General features: G+C 38.4%; 2 protein-coding genes across 2 annotated transcripts in view; both read left to right on the top strand.

The window, feature by feature from the left end:
* Nucleotides 1–15,989, top strand: part of LOC6044618 (proteoglycan Cow) — a 316,099-nt gene that overhangs the window by 175,867 nt on the left and 124,243 nt on the right. The window lies entirely within an intron of this gene.
* On the top strand, nucleotides 2,310–3,712 carry LOC6044609. The gene is made up of 2 exons (XM_001862066.2): nucleotides 2,310–2,483; nucleotides 2,549–3,712. The coding sequence occupies exons 1-2, from the start codon at nucleotides 2,337–2,339 to the stop codon at nucleotides 3,638–3,640; spliced, it is 1,239 nt and encodes a 412-aa protein (XP_001862101.2). The 5' UTR covers nucleotides 2,310–2,336; the 3' UTR covers nucleotides 3,641–3,712.

The following is a 15,989-nucleotide window of genomic DNA, read 5'->3' as shown; positions in this document are numbered from 1 at the left end:
TCCAAATTTCTTCTTAAATACGACTCCGAGATATACCTTCACGTATACCTATCGACTCAGAATCAAATTCTGAACAAATGTCTGTGGGGATGTGTGTAGACATGATTTTTTTCCACACGATTATCTCAGAACTGGCTGAACCTATTTTGGCCGGATCCGCCTTATTCTGTTCGTTCTGGGGTCCCCTAAGACCCTATTAAATTTTATTCTGTTTAGTTAAGTATTTAAAAAGTTATGCCAAGAAAAAGATTTTTGAAGATACAAAAAAGGGTGATTTTTTGCCTAACCTCAAAAGGCCGGGTCTTTTTGTTTACGTGTGAGAGTCGCGCCAGATGCGAAACGCCCGGTTGCCACATTGATTCAAATGAGAGTCTGCATGTTTTCTGGAACAGTCTGTATCAGGTATATATTTTTTTCATATACTTATTTTCATTATAACTTTGTAAATGTGAGGAAGGCACCACCCACCTAATGGTGGATTGAGAAACGTTTTTACTAGAGGTATCCCGATTATTTGATACCCATATTATAAAAACTGAAATTTTGAGAAGTTTTTCAAAAATACGTAGTTTTGTGACAATTTTCAGTATTTTCAAAAAATGTTGTCATTACATTCGAAATGTTTGAAAAAATCCCGATCGTTTGATACCCACATTGTAAAAACGGAAATTTTGATGATTTTTTCGGAAATACGTAGTTTTGTGAAAATTTTCATGAAATAATAATTTTAATGAATAACTGACATCATCACGATTCCAAAACACTTTAATTTTTTGATGTTTGCACGTTATTTTTTTTTATAAGATTAAAACCAATGTCTCCCATATAGCCAAAACCCCATAAGCTCTGTGCTTCAGTTAAGCACTGGGCCGTGCTTAACCGAGGCAGCTGAGGTGGATTAAGTTAGTTTTAAATGTTATGAAAGACATTTTGGTCAAATTTTCTGCTCTTTTCTATTAAACATTTATTTCGATATTTTAGAATCAAGATTATTGCCAAATTTTTAAACTTACAAATTGTTTCAAAAAACTTAAATCAAGACTAACATTTCAAAAGTACCAAACATTCAATATTACGCCCTTTTAAAATATTAGTCTTGGTTTAAAAATATTCAAAATATTTTTTTCGAAGAGATCCGAAAATTTCACGAATGTTTCATATTTTAACATTGTAAATCAAACCATTAGTTGTTGAGATATCGAAATTAGAAAATGGTGGGTTGTTTGGGTGAGACTTAGGAAACATCAATTTTCCTGTTTTTAAACCTTTGCATGGCAATATTTCAGCAACTAAGGGTCGTATCAACAAAGTTCAAAAAGCAAAATATAGAGAATTTTTTCAGCTTATATAATTATTTTTTTCAAAGGTGGGCAAACATGGGCACTAATTTAAAAAAAATGAAAAACTGCGGCTATTTTCAAAAAAGTCACCTAAAAATGGATTTAACTTGAAAACGGTGCACTTTATCAAAATTTCACTTACATTCTTTTTGATTGCAAACATCGCAAAATTAAGTTGAAAAATTTTTGCGACCAATATTCAGATTTTTCGAAAAAAATTGTTTTGATTAAAAAATTCATAACTCGGTCAAAGATTTTCTGCACAACCTGGAAATTTCTGAAAAGTTTGCATTTTATGTCCTCTAAAACATATCAAAAAATGAAAAGAAAATAAAAATTAAGTTTTTTTGCAAATCAAGTTTTAGTGACATAAAGTCAAATGAAAATCACCAAAAAAATTTCACCGTGTATCATTTTTTCCAGTGTAGTCCATATCCATATCTACAACTTTGCCGAAGACACCAAATCGATCAAAACATTTCTTCAAAAGATACAGATTTTTGAATTTTCATACATCATGTTTGTATGGACAGCTGCCGAATTTGTATGGTAAATTATATGGACAAACTTATGATGCAAAAGGCTTCTTTGGGCATATCAAAGGCACCAAAAAAGTTTCAGTCAGATTAAAAAATACAAAAAAATCGAATGACCGAAATCTAGGAGAACTGCTCAACTAGAAAACAGTGCGCTTTATTAAACACTCCCAAATATACTTTTCGATTGAAAATTTAAAGGAAACTCAAAAAAGATCAGAAATCTATTTTGTTCTACTGCATTTTTGCTTTTTTTATGAGAAATAGTTACATCGTTCAACGTATTATAAAATTAGAAATTCCATATTTGTGCAGTATTGTATAAGCTTGATTAGTTGCAGAAAACACACAACAAGCTATCCACCTGTGTTAATAAAAACTTGCTGTTCATCAGTTATCACTGCATCAGTTACACCATATTGGTTAGTTTCAATCCAACAAGTTGGCAGAACGTTTCGCAATGTTCACTATCAAGCAAGCACTTTTTATTACAGTTTCATCATTTTACCTGGCACTTCTCAGCGATTCCCAACAGCTTCTCGAAAAAAAGAAAGTGACCGTCGACATTGACAAATCGCTCACGAAATACCTGGTGAAATTTTACAAAGTAAGGGAAGCAATTGAATCCCCTCAATTGCTTCGTACTCACCTCTCCTTTCGAGCATTTTTCAGCACCGTCTCGTCGAAGGCCAAAACAATGCGCTAGCTCCCCTGCTGGATCTGTACGCGCTGGTGCTGCTGTACAAAGTGTCGGATGCCTCGGCCAAAACGGACCTTCACACCCTGCTGGGCATTCCGGAGGACGCCGAGGATGTGACGATGGACAAGTTTGAGGCCAACATTAGGCTGTATCTTGAGCGATTTGGGGGGAATTCTGTTTTTGGAACGCAACTGTTCGTCGATTCGAGAATCAAAGGTGTTACAAGAGAGTTGCAGGATAAAAAGTTCCTCACAACTTCAACGATTAACTTTGGGCAAAAAATAGAATTTCAACAAAAGATCAACAGTTGGATGTCGGGCTTGGCAATGTCAAACAATCACCACTTTGTGCACAGCTTCAATTTTGACGACAACACAGTTTCACTTATCTTGCAAGTGGTGGCAGTTCGTTGGAAGCTTCCATTGGCACTTTCGACTCCTTCAAAGGCATTTCTTGGAGACCAGGTCAAGTATTTGGAGGGAACACTCGAAGCTAGTTACGCCAAAATTGACAAGTTGGGAATTCAAGTCCTGGAACCGATCCCTAGCGATTCAGACGTGAAATTGTGGCTGATTCTCCCAAATTCGATGGTCACCTTTATCAATAAAACAGTTGGAGAAGAAACACTTGATGAAATTGCTAAAAGTCTACGCAACAAGCAGCAATTTGTAAAAATGTCGATTCCTCAAGTAAACATCGAGTTCAACTCAGAGGAAAACGCGTTTCTACAGAACAATTTCCACGTGCTTTCGTCAATGTTCAGTTCTCCTTCAATCAGGTTGGAACTTGACAAGGAGGACAAGCATCCCATTAAGGGATTTCTAATGCACTGTTTGTTTCAGTTTGTGGAAGACAATTCGGCTAGAGTTCCTCAACAAGGAACTTTGGCTGTAAACTTCGATAAACCTTTCACCGTGATGGCGCTGACCAAGGACACCAACATTCCGCTGCTGATGGCAAGCTTCTTTTCCGTTAAGGATAAAATGCTTGCCATGGAAGATGAAGAGCAAAGTTTAGCTGAACAAGTTGCTCAAGAAGAGCTTGCGAATCGGGAAGATCTTTAACAGTTTTCAACTGTTTAATTTCATCAAATTGAATAAATACAAAGAAAAACCTTCATTTCAAAATCCTGTAAATCCAGTTTTACATATTTTTTCGACGAAATCCAACGCAGGCTCCATAGCGTAAACTTCCGTCACGCGTCCAGCCATAAAAACTCAAATGACATAATAAAATTAAATTACAATAAAAAAGCAGAAAAGGATGAAGAATGACAGCATCCTCGCAGAGGCACAGGCAGCAGCACCGTAATCAAATTGCCCGTTGCCATCACTCTCAACCCACCACCCTCGGGGCTAATCCCGTCTTGCACTGCTCTGCCAGGAAGAAACTGTGTAACATTCATGATCAACCAGCAAAAGGAGGGATGGTGCCCTGTCACTGGGCGACGTTGAGACGCCACCTCCTCCCGCACGAAACAATTCAAGGAAATGATATCGCTGAGGAAAATCACAGAAATGCATTGTAAACTTCGAAAGCATTCGGAGGAAATATCTTCCCGGGGACTTGGGAAACCCGGCGCATTGGGGAATATCTGACAAAGTGGTTACCGTGCTAGGGTGGAAAACTGGTACCAAAAATTATACATAAATATTTATTTAACACAATAATATTGAATAATTATACTTAAAATCGTCCTCAAATTAACCTTTTATTGATCCAAATGTCTAACTATCGCACTATAAAACAAAAATAAACGACCGAAAAAAAAACGAAGTTGACTTTATAGCTGTCGGCCACCATTGCTAGTACCAACCACTAGTATCTTCCATTTATCTACAAGGACTTCACCGCCCTGGGCTCCTAAGTGTATGAAAGTATGGCACGGAGCGACGGCGCCGTATACCCATATTTACACAAAGAATTTTAGAGCGCCCGCCGCGAGATTCGAACCGGCGACCTCTAGATTGTGAGTCCAGTGCGCGGTCCGATTGATCCACACGGGCGGGACTACCGCAATTCTCAAAAATGATAGGAATCTGTCTTGCCTGTGAAATAATTCTTTCTTCCAAATTTAGAATATTGACCAGCTTAAAATATCTTAATTTTCTAAAAACTCAGATTTGTTTCCACTTTTTTGAATATTGTGTTTTTTATTCGTATGATACTATGTCCGTTTAAAAGAAGTCAGTTTGCACAATTAGTTTGTCCTTACAATTTTGCTATAATTTAGTGATTTTTCATTTTCAAAAATTGCAATTTTCTCGGAAATTGTAATTCCTGAACACCAAATTTCAAGAAACGTTAAAAATATTAAAATAACCTTGGAAGTCTAATGCAAAAATTACAGACTCTACTTTTTATACTTCATTATATGTTGTTCTTCAACCAACTATAGATTTTTTGCAACAATTTAGTCACATAAGATTTCTCATAACATGTAATTAACATCCGGATAGAACCAATGCAAACATTTTGAGTGAAATATGTATAACTGATTCATGATAGACACTGCCAAACAGGTTTGATATTGTTTAATGTTAACAGTAGTTTATGAAAAAAGTGGCAAAACAAAGTTTTGCAACGAGTTGCTTACAACATTTTTTGTAATTACACTTTTGAATGGAATTTTGTGCAAAAAAAATCCATGTGTTAAGTAAATTCACCGTACATTACTAAAAAAAATACTGAAAAAATTTACTTTTGAGCACTTCGTTTAAATGGTACCGTTTCGTCGCTCGAGAATGCCAGGAAAAGTAAGAAGATTCATGACGAAATTGCAAAATAAAAGTTTATGCAACAATAATGCAGAACGAAATTATTCAGCACGTATCTCGAATCCGTTGCATCGTACCAAGAAGTGGTCAGAGACAAACTTGTAGGAAATTTTACGGGCTTTCTGAAAAAAAAAAATACACTGAAAGAAAAAAACACTCCATTTTTATGAGATTAATAACTGAATAACTGAATACGGGAATCGGTTCGAAATTTTACATAAAAGGCTCCATATTGACCACTGTCCTAAGTCCAAACCTTGTTACAGCGGTCGTTCATATAGAAATTGCCAAAAACCATCAAAAAAGCTATTTTTAACATTTTACTTTTTAAAACCGCTGTAACTTCACAAAGATTGGACTTAGGACAGTGGTCAATATGAAGACTTTTATGTAAAATTGTCTAGAGAATCGATTTCTGTATTCAGTTATTCAAAATTTTGACGTTTAGATCACTTTAAAAAACAGTTTCATTAAATGTTTTTTTTAGGAGAGTTGCTCTATCCTGCATTTTTCGTGAGTATTTTTGTAACATCTTAGGCTATTTTCACAAAATTTTTGAACGAAAAAAAATCGTGGGCTCACCTTCAAATTTGACTTTTAAACATAAAAATAAAAAAATCTCATAAAAGTGAAGTGTTTTTTGTTTCAGTGTATTTTTTCGGAAAGGCCGTCAAATTTCCTACAAGTTTGTCTCTGACCACTTTTTGATACAAAGCAACAACTTCGAGATACAACAACATTTAAATTACTAATTAAAAAATATTAAAAACATTTATGCCCTTCTCAAATGTCATTATCGAGTGAAACTTGCTCCATATACACAAAAATGGCTTATTTATGCGTATGTTAACATGTCTACAAAGTTTCATTGAAATCGGAGAGGGTCAAGAAAAACGCACCTAAAATTCCTGTTTTGGGCTGGAATTGCTCAGTAACAAAAATTTTCATCAAAAGTCAAAAAGCAAAAATATAATCTGTCACAAAATTAAATTTCATGCAAGTTTACCTAAAACATAACATCCAAAAAATCCAAAATTCATAGAAGTGGAATTATAAATAGCTTCTATCATCCCATCATATGGACTTTGTGGAAATTTTATGAACCCGAAAATATTTTCATTTTATTTGAATTATTGTGGTTAACTTTAGGTATTCATAGCATTTATTTCTTAGTGACGGTAGAAACAATTTTGTTTCGAAGATTTCCTTTCAATTAAATTGTGATTATCACACTTTCCAATTGAAGAATGATACAATTTAAATAAAAAAGCTTGGATGAAATATTTGTTGATTTTTTTTGTTTTGCTAATTTCAAGAAAATTGATAAATATGTTGAGTTTCCAAAACACGTATTATTTTTTTGTTTCAAGCAAAACAAATTGATAAAAGAGTTTATCCTGCTCACGTCATTGAATGTTTACATTACGGGCCATCGATAAACCACATGGCCTCCTTAGGAGGGAGGATTAGCAACTGTCCACTTTTGTGATTTTGTGTATGTTTTTGAAGACTGAAAGAGACATGAGACCAGAGCTCAATATGGTACAAAATTTGAATATTTTTACAAAACCCCATTTTTTTTCAACAGTTCTTATCTTAACCAGCAAAATTTCGGACCCGAATGACTCTTGAGTTAAATGTACAACAAACTATGCAGAAGATAACAAATCGATGAGAAGATTCCGTCTCAATTGAGATACAGACACAGATTTTCATAAAACAGCACACGAAGAAAAATCAGTTCACAAAATCGTGAACAATCTATTATGAAATTCGAAACCACGAACAAATTGTAAAAATTTCACGTTTTTCAAAAACGTTTAAACTCGAAATTAAACAGTTTGATCGTGGTTCCGAATTTCATGAACGCTTGTGCACGATTTTGGTTTTCCGTGCAGATCCATATGAAAACTGCACGAATTAAAGCAAAGTTACTTTGATCGTGGGTCTCGTGGCGCAGGGGTAGCGGCTTCGGCTGCCGATCCCGATGATGCTATGAGACGCGGGTTCGATTCCCGCCTTATCCACTGAGCTTCTATCGGATGGTGAAGTAAAACGTCGGTCCCGGTTTCTCCTGTCTCGTCAGAGGCGCTGGAGCAGAAATCCCACGTTAGAGGAAGGCCATGCCCCGGGGGGCGTAGTGCCAATAGTTTCGTTTACTTTGATCGCTCTCAAAATTGGCCTGGGAGTTTCTAGGCCGATATAATTCGTTTTTTTTTTCTTATTTAACCATTTTGGTGATCGATTTTAACTCTCCGGGTTACAATGAATTGTGAAACCCAGGCCACGGGCGTATCAAACGAACTACTCAGAACAGTACCCCAATTTGAGGCAACAAGTATTCGGTACATGTAGGAAGACATAATACGCACAATTTTCGTCTCAAGGAATGCCGGATCCCGGTATGTCTGTGAAACTGAACCGAGCAATTTATGGGAAAATTTTACAAATACCTGGCGCACGAGCTCTTGGAATTAAAGTTACGGCACATAATACAGGGAAGGATGCAGACAACAAAACAATTGTAGGAATAATTGGTGCAGTGGGAAATTTATAACAACTGCAAACTTTTTTTTTATTTTTTTTTATTTTTTTACTCTTAGTTGAAAATTACTCAAAATCAATCTTTACATACAAAAAAAAACTTGTCCCCAGCTGCATCTGAATTGCAGAGAGAGAAAACAAAAAGGATCGTAAAATATGCCAATCAGATGATGTTTCGCATTTGAGGTTGAAAAATTCAGAAAATTGATCGGTTAAAAAAGTAAATGTGGACTTATTCTAAACCTCCTTATTCAAAAAGTTTGCTTCACGTTAAACTGTGTCCTTTTCCTAACTGTGAAAACCTGTTCAAGCTTTCACTATGTTTCTTCAAGCTATTTATGAATTTTCTTTTGTTTACGTTTTCACGTTTTCCAACAGTTTCCGTGTCTAAAGCTTCACATTATTGCTCAATTCTTCTGCATTTCACACCCACGGCTTTTCTCTACCACAACTTTTTTTCCCCTTCCCTTCTTACTGGAGACCTTTTTTAATGCTGGGGTGCAAAAGCTTGAGCAAAATAGCTAGCTTAACCGTAGGTAATTAGCGCTTGTATGCGTCCATGGCACCGGAATTTCCACTGCCTTAAAAAGCGTGACGGTGGATGTATTTGAAAAAAGGGCGTAAATGACAAATCTCAAGTTTTTTTTTTCATAGAGGCGTTCCCTGATTGTGCCCTTTTCATGTCCACCACCGCTGCAACTTTCATTACGGTGGGCACTTGTGATAGTGGTAAAAAGGTGCACTCTCTAGAGCCGTCACATAAAAGAAAAGGGGCTTCCTGGAATGAATGGAATATGATTTTATAAAAGCTCGGCTAGAGTGCTTCGTGGAAGCAAAACTATTAACGTTTCAACCACTTTTGAAGTTGAAGAAAATATTGTGCGTGTTGTTTCTGGATTCAAGGTTTTTCTTAATGTTTGCTCACCGCAGTCGCCAATAACTGATCCATTTATTTTTGTTTCTTTTACAGGTAAATACTAAGCATAAAACAAATCTGTTAGCTTAACCATTGTCGGTAAGTAATGTGAAAAAGGAGAGAAATTTTAAAAAAGCAAGTTTTAAAATAGTGACATTATTTCGAAAGTTGATGAGTTCTTTAAAAAAAAAAAAATCTATTCACGTTACTTCTTCTGTTTAACTGATAACCTTCTAATCTTTCGTGAAAAAAAGAGAAATTTTCCTATCAGGAAAAAAACAAATACCTACACACACCTATTAACAAATAAAACATACAAATTGGGCAGACTAACACAACAACTACAACAGCAGAGAGATTTCCAATACAAAATACAAAAATACAAAAATACAAAAATACAAAAATACAAAAATACAAAAATACAAAAATACAAAAATACAAAAATACAAAAATACAAAAATACAAAAATACAAAAATACAAAATACAAAAATACAAAAATACAAAAATACAAAAATACAAAAATACAAAAATACAAAAATACAAAATACAAAATACAAAAATACAAAAATACAAAAATACAAAAATACAAAAATACAAAAACACAAAATACAAAAATACAAAAATACAAAATACAAAAATAAAAATACAAAAATACAAAAATACAAAATACAAAAATACAAAAATACAAAAATACAAAAATACAAAAATACAAAAATACAAAAATACAAAAATACAAAAATACAAAAATACAAAAATACAAAAATACAAAAATACAAAAATACAAAAATACAAAAATACAAAAATACAAAAATACAAAAATACAAAAATACAAAAATACAAAAATACAAAAATACAAAATACAAAAATACAAAAATACAAAAATACAAAAATACAAAAATACAAAAATACAAAAATACAAAAATACAAAAATACAAAATACAAAAATACAAAAATACAAAAATACAAAAATACAAAAATACAAAAATACAAAAATACAAAAATACAAAAATACAAAAATACAATAATACAAAAATACAAAATACAAAAATACAAAAATACAAAAATACAAAAATACAAAAATACAAAAATACAAAAATACAAAAATACAAAAATACAAAAATACAAAAATACAAAAATACAAAAATACAAAAATACAAAAATACAAAAATACAAAAATACAAAAATACAAAAATACAAAAATACAAAAATACAAAAATACAAAAATACAAAAATACAAACATATTTTTTCTGCAAAATTTTTCATCACTGCCCCAGTTCAACAACCCTCTCGTCTCGAGGGCTAATGTCCAAGTGGAAATCTCTCGTAGAGGGTAATTTTCGCAAGAAATCCTCAGACCATCATCTGTCATCGACGGCTGGCCGAGCGCGCTGAAGGCTTTTCTGTTTTTCTCTCCTTGAAGGAAAACACGTATTGTTGTTTGTGACCGGCTGACCTCTGTTGACTCCAAACTCCTGAGGAATATTGAGTTGTTAGGGATTTTTTTTAATTTTATGTTAGTTTTCTCAAACAATTAAATTTTGTGCTAACTTGATGTAGTTCTGAAAACAACCAAATCAACAAATTTATCGCCAATTTTGACTCCAACCAGCTCTGAACGCCAAACCAAACCAGCGCCATAAAACATGACAAATGATATCACAAACATTCGCGCAGCCACAAGACAGGCAGACAATTCTATTAGATGGCGTCTGATGGCGCCCCGGAGTCTGGGCGGTTTTTTGCTTCTGTTGTTCCGGCGTCTTGCGACGATGCAATCCGAACAGCCAGACATTGCTGTGCTGATACCGCAAACCGAGTCAACGTCGGCGACGACGACGTCTGGAGATTTTCTGTTTGTTTTGTAGTTTGTTGTTTTGCAACTTTTCCGGTTGATGCTTTGGGTCAATTTTGTCTTTCAAAATAAAACAATTAGTTGCATTTTTTTAAATCTCTTTATTGCATCAATTAAATGGGATATCTGGCACCACTGCCGGTCAATGTCACCCTCGTACCATCTGGCAGCCCCATTATCGTGATGACGGAATCCGATATGCATTTCATGGCCTCCGCAGCCGCCAACGACGTCGTTGTGATAAATCTTTGGCGTCGCGACGCTCATCCCCTCCCCCTTTTGTAATCCTTAAATAGCGCCAATAAAAGTGCCTCAAGATGTTTCTTGGCTGGCAACCATGGCAAATAATTATAATTATCAGGTCCTGGACCCGACCCTGGACCCGGATCTACGCCCAGCAGACAGAGTGGTGCTTTATCACGCTGATTGACAGATTTAATCCGGAGAGCCTGATGTGCCATTTAACCTCCACTTATTGGTTTAGTTTTGGGAGGAGGGCAAACATGTCAATCTTTGGCCGGATTGTTGTTTGGCAATGTGGTTTCGATCAATTTACTAACAGTTTCGCTTGAGCAACTCAAGTTTCGCTATTTTTTGAGCATGAAGATTGTTCCTACACAAATTGAGCAAAGCATTGAACAACAGTTTGTAAATGTAACGATTGTGCTTGAGTTTTGTCAAATAACAACAAATTTGCATTCAAGGAGGTTGGCAGCCCTGCCATCGAGAGCAGAGGCTGGCGATGTGTGGTCCGCGGAGTTTGAATTGTTTAGTCGATTGTTTTTATAATAAATCGCGTGAAAAGTAGTGAAAAGATTATACAATGTGTAGATTTGCATGTGGAAAGTGAAAATTTTCTGTAGATTTGGGAATTGGGCAGTTTTTTCACAATTTTGTTTTCTACGCCGCTTTGTCAAGGGTTTGACAGTTCATCGCGGCGGCTTCGCTCTTGCATTTGTATTAGTGTGATGCGGGCTAGCTCGTTCTAAGGGTGGTATCAGCCCCCTGTCACGACGGCCATGTTTATGAAACCTAAATGTTCGACGCGAACAAGAAGATGAAGAACGCATTTGCTGTCAAAATTTGTAAATAAACAAACCTCGTGGCAAAAAAGGCATAATTTCATAATGTTGAGATGATTTCCATGAAAAAATAACGACACGGGACGGATTTCCAAACACAAGTTCCCGAAGGACCCTATCCGCCAGAGACTATGGATAAATGCCCCGCGAAGTAGCGATGAAGACGGTTTTACAAGTTCAAAGTTCAGATTTGTTCTGACCACTTCACGATGAACTTTTTGTGAGTCCACAAAAGGTCGGATTCTACACAAGCACGCGATTCCTTAGATACCCTGTACGAGTCGATAGCGGGAGTGGGCCAGTCCTCAGAGAAGGTTATCGAGGATGCTCGGAAAGACCAGCTCCGCCACAATCACCGGAATCACGGATGTTTCTGCACTTGGTCGGTTACTCCCTGCCGGAGATTGCAGCGAGTTGTTCGGAAGGATCAACAGCGGGACTTGGCCAGTTCTCGGTCCAGTACTACCCGGCAAATCTTCCCGGTCAATCGGAAGCAACAGTTCTCATCTTTTTTCGTAACAGATTTGCACACACAAAAAGTGACGTTTCTTGAAGATTTGGTGTAAACAAACAGACAACACCAATACTGCTACATTCACAGAGCCCTTGCAGTAGTATTAGTGAAGAGCCCACGATAAACAACGTGGGCTCTTCACTAATACTATTACGTGGGCTCTTCGAGGTTTTGGTGACTGTCAAACGTTCTAGTCATTTACAGTGGTGCCAGAGGGTTGGGTGGTATTCAACTCGTTAGAAAAATCAAATAGTGCTAAAGAAATAAAAGCAGTTTGCCAAGGAATAATTTTGTAAGTGTCATCAAGCAGCGCACAAGCAATTTCATTTGCTTTTGGAGAAGGTGTTGCAGACCAAGAATTGCCAGCATATCTGTACGCCAGGATGTGAGTCGTGTCGGCAGCAATAAGATCAAGCTGCTCGTGAGCGCAGCTGGAATTCCGGACGCATACGACCAAAACAGGGGACAACTCCTGGGTGCTTCAGACTACCAGAAACCAGAAACTTGGTGATATCTATCCAAACTGAAAATTTCACATTTTGCCTACTTTTCAACAATTATCAAATACGCACTGATCTCTGTTTTGCCTGATGGGATTGGAAGTTCAAAGACAGGTCGAGGACACGTCTGGTTCTTGTACTATGCTAAGGCGGGGCCAGACAATGCCCAATGACCTCGGAATTAGGCCGCTAGGATCACTGCCATTATGAAATGGGTCACCACCTAATACCCGAGACTGAGATAAGCTGTATCAGCAAAACCCAAGCCTGATACAAACTATACTTCCCCATAATTTCGCTGCCAGCCAGCGGGTATTGGATTGGACCACACACACACATAACAACAAACTTGCATTCGAAACCCAGAGTCCTAAAATCTTTCTCCACGGATCAGTGGGTACATCCTCAGTACTGGCTAAAGCTCCGCCAAAGTCCATTCAAAGTCAAACCTCGACTGCTTCAAATTTTACGAGCATATGCAAAGGAGTGAGCTTCTAACGAGTCTCTACACACTTCCTACACAACCAGTCCGTCCGTACGAACGTACTTCCTGCGAAACCACTCTATTTTATTGACCACGCGTCACACCTCCCCGCACCGGTCCTCTGTTGGATGGCGTTGAACCGGAAAGAAAGGCCCCTCCCGTTCTTCGCAGACCCAAGACACGGCTTTATGAACGCGCTTTATCACACCCGCCAACATAACCTAACCTAACCTCTCTCTCTCTTTCTGCTGTGGATGTGAGTTGCCGCATGACGGCGACGGCCGAAGACCGTGTCGTATTAGCACCGGAACGTACTTATTTGCCAGGAGCTGTACAGGACGTGGGTTGGTGGGGCTGATGTGGCACGGGGAAGCAAGTGGGAGCGTCTGGTCGTCGTCAGTCGCATAAAGTCGTATAGGACAGGGTAGTTCCGGACGTACACGCGAAAGGAGTGGACGCCTCGATGGGTTTCGGAATGTGGACAGGGGTAAACTAACTTATCATATCTTAAAGAAAAGTTTGCAAAAAAAGGTGCAGGTGGTTATGTTACACATGACCAGTATGACAAAGAACTTTGCAAGATGATTGTTGAAATTTTCGATTAGAATGTCCGGTCCAAATTCCCCCCTTATAATAACCGTCCTATCGAACTAAGGGGACGGAAATTGCAAGTGGAGCTGAAATAGAAATCGAAGTGAAATCAATTTACTTTCCTTCACCACTCGAATGTTACCAAGATGCGGGAATGTTTTTGCAAGGCTGTTGCAAGCAATCGGCGGCAGTAAAGGAAATTTGAACAGCAGACATTAAAACTACCCTTTACAGGGCTCTTAATGATTACGAGATAGTTATTCTAAATTTCCAGAAACAGATTTTCACAGTGGCACAAAAAAATGTGCATCGCAGTAGTCTATTTATTACTTCCTGCCTAATAAGCAATATATTTTAACTGCTTAGTATCAGCATATTTTAACTGCTTAATTTCAGATAATGGCCAAATGTATCTTTTTATGTCCAGTATCAAAAATCATTAAGTTTGATACCCATATTGCCCCAACTCTTACGGTCCGGCAAATGTCCCCTCATCGGAACATCCCCGGGGCCTCCGGCCACTTCGGATTGTGGCCACTACTGCCAAAATGTCAAATTTCATGTCCGGTATCAAAAACCATAAAGTTTGATACCCATATTGCCCCAACTCTTACGGTCCAGCAAATGTCCCCCCATCGGAACATCCGCGGGGCCTCCGGCCACTCCGGATTGTGGCCACTACTGCCGAAATGTCAAATTTCATGTCCAGTATCAAAATCCTTAAAGTTTGATACCCATATTCCCCAACTCTTACGGTTCGGCAAATGTCCCCCCATCGGAACATCCGCGGGGTCTCCGGCCACTCCGGATTGTGGCCACTACTGCCAAAATGTCAAATTTAATGTCCGGTATCAAAAACCATAAAGTTTGATACCCATATTGCCCCAACTCTTACGGTCCAGCAAATGTCCCCCCATCGGAACATCTGCGGGGCCTCCGGCCACTCCGGATTGTGGCCACTACTGCCGAAATGTCAAATTTCATGTTCAGTATCAAATACCATAAAGTTTGATACCCATATTGCCCCAACTCTTACGGTCCGGCAAATGTCCCCCCATCGGAACATCCGCAGGGCCTTCGGCCACTCCGGATTGTGGCCACTACTGCCGAAATGTCAAATTTCATGCCCAGTATCAAAAACCATAAAGTTTGATACCCATATTGCCCCAACTCTTACGGTCCGGCAAATGTCCCCCCATCGGAACATCCGCGGGGCCTTCGGCCACTACTGCCAAAATGTCAAATTTCATGTCCGGTATCAAAAACCATAAAGTTTGATACCCATATTGCCCCAACTCTTACGGTCCAGCAAATGTCCCCCCATCGGAACATCCGCGGGGCCTCCGGCCACTCCGGATTGTGGCCACTACTGCCGAAATGTCAAATTTCATGTCCAGTATCAAAATCCTTAAAGTTTGATACCCATATTCCCCCAACTCTTATGGTTCGGCAAATGTCCCCCCATCGGAACATCCGCGGGGTCTCCGGCCACCCGGATTGTGGCCACTACTGCCAAAATGTCAAATTTAATGTCCGGTATCAAAAACCATAAAGTTTGATATCCATATTGCCCCAACTCTTACGGTCCAGCAAATGTCCCCCCATCGGAACATCTGCGGGGCCTCCGGCCACTCCGGATTGTGGCCACTACTGCCGAAATGTCAAATTTCATGTTCAGTATCAAATACCATAAAGTTTGATACCCATATTGCCCCAACTCTTACGGTCCGGCAAATGTCCCCCCATCGGAACATCCGCGGGGCCTTCGGCCACTCCGGATTGTGGCCACTACTGCCGAAATGTCAAATTTCATGCCCAGTATCAAAAACCATAAAGTTTGATACCCATATTGCCCCAACTCTTACGGTCCGGCAAATGTCCCCCCATCGGAACATCCGCGGGGCCTCCGGCCACTCCAGGTGATGGCCAGTTCCAATGATCGACTCACGCGACCGGCATGTCTTAGCTGGTCCTTGCCTCCAAGCCATCTGCTCCCGGACCTCCAAGCCGTCTGCTACCGGGCCACCAGGCCATCTGCTTCTGATGTGTCATCGTCGTCGTCCAGCAATAGAATGAATTTTCGGGACCGACCGAGCCGAGTTTTGTTGGCTCGTCGACGATCCGAAAATTATGAGGTGGAGTGGGGGAGAT

This window comes from Culex quinquefasciatus, chromosome 1, assembly GCF_015732765.1.
Source record: "Culex quinquefasciatus strain JHB chromosome 1, VPISU_Cqui_1.0_pri_paternal, whole genome shotgun sequence".
NCBI classification, from domain to species: Eukaryota; Metazoa; Arthropoda; class Insecta; order Diptera; family Culicidae; genus Culex; species Culex quinquefasciatus.
The sequence above is the reverse complement of the archived record's forward strand: the minus strand, read 5'-3'. Positions and strand labels throughout refer to the sequence as shown.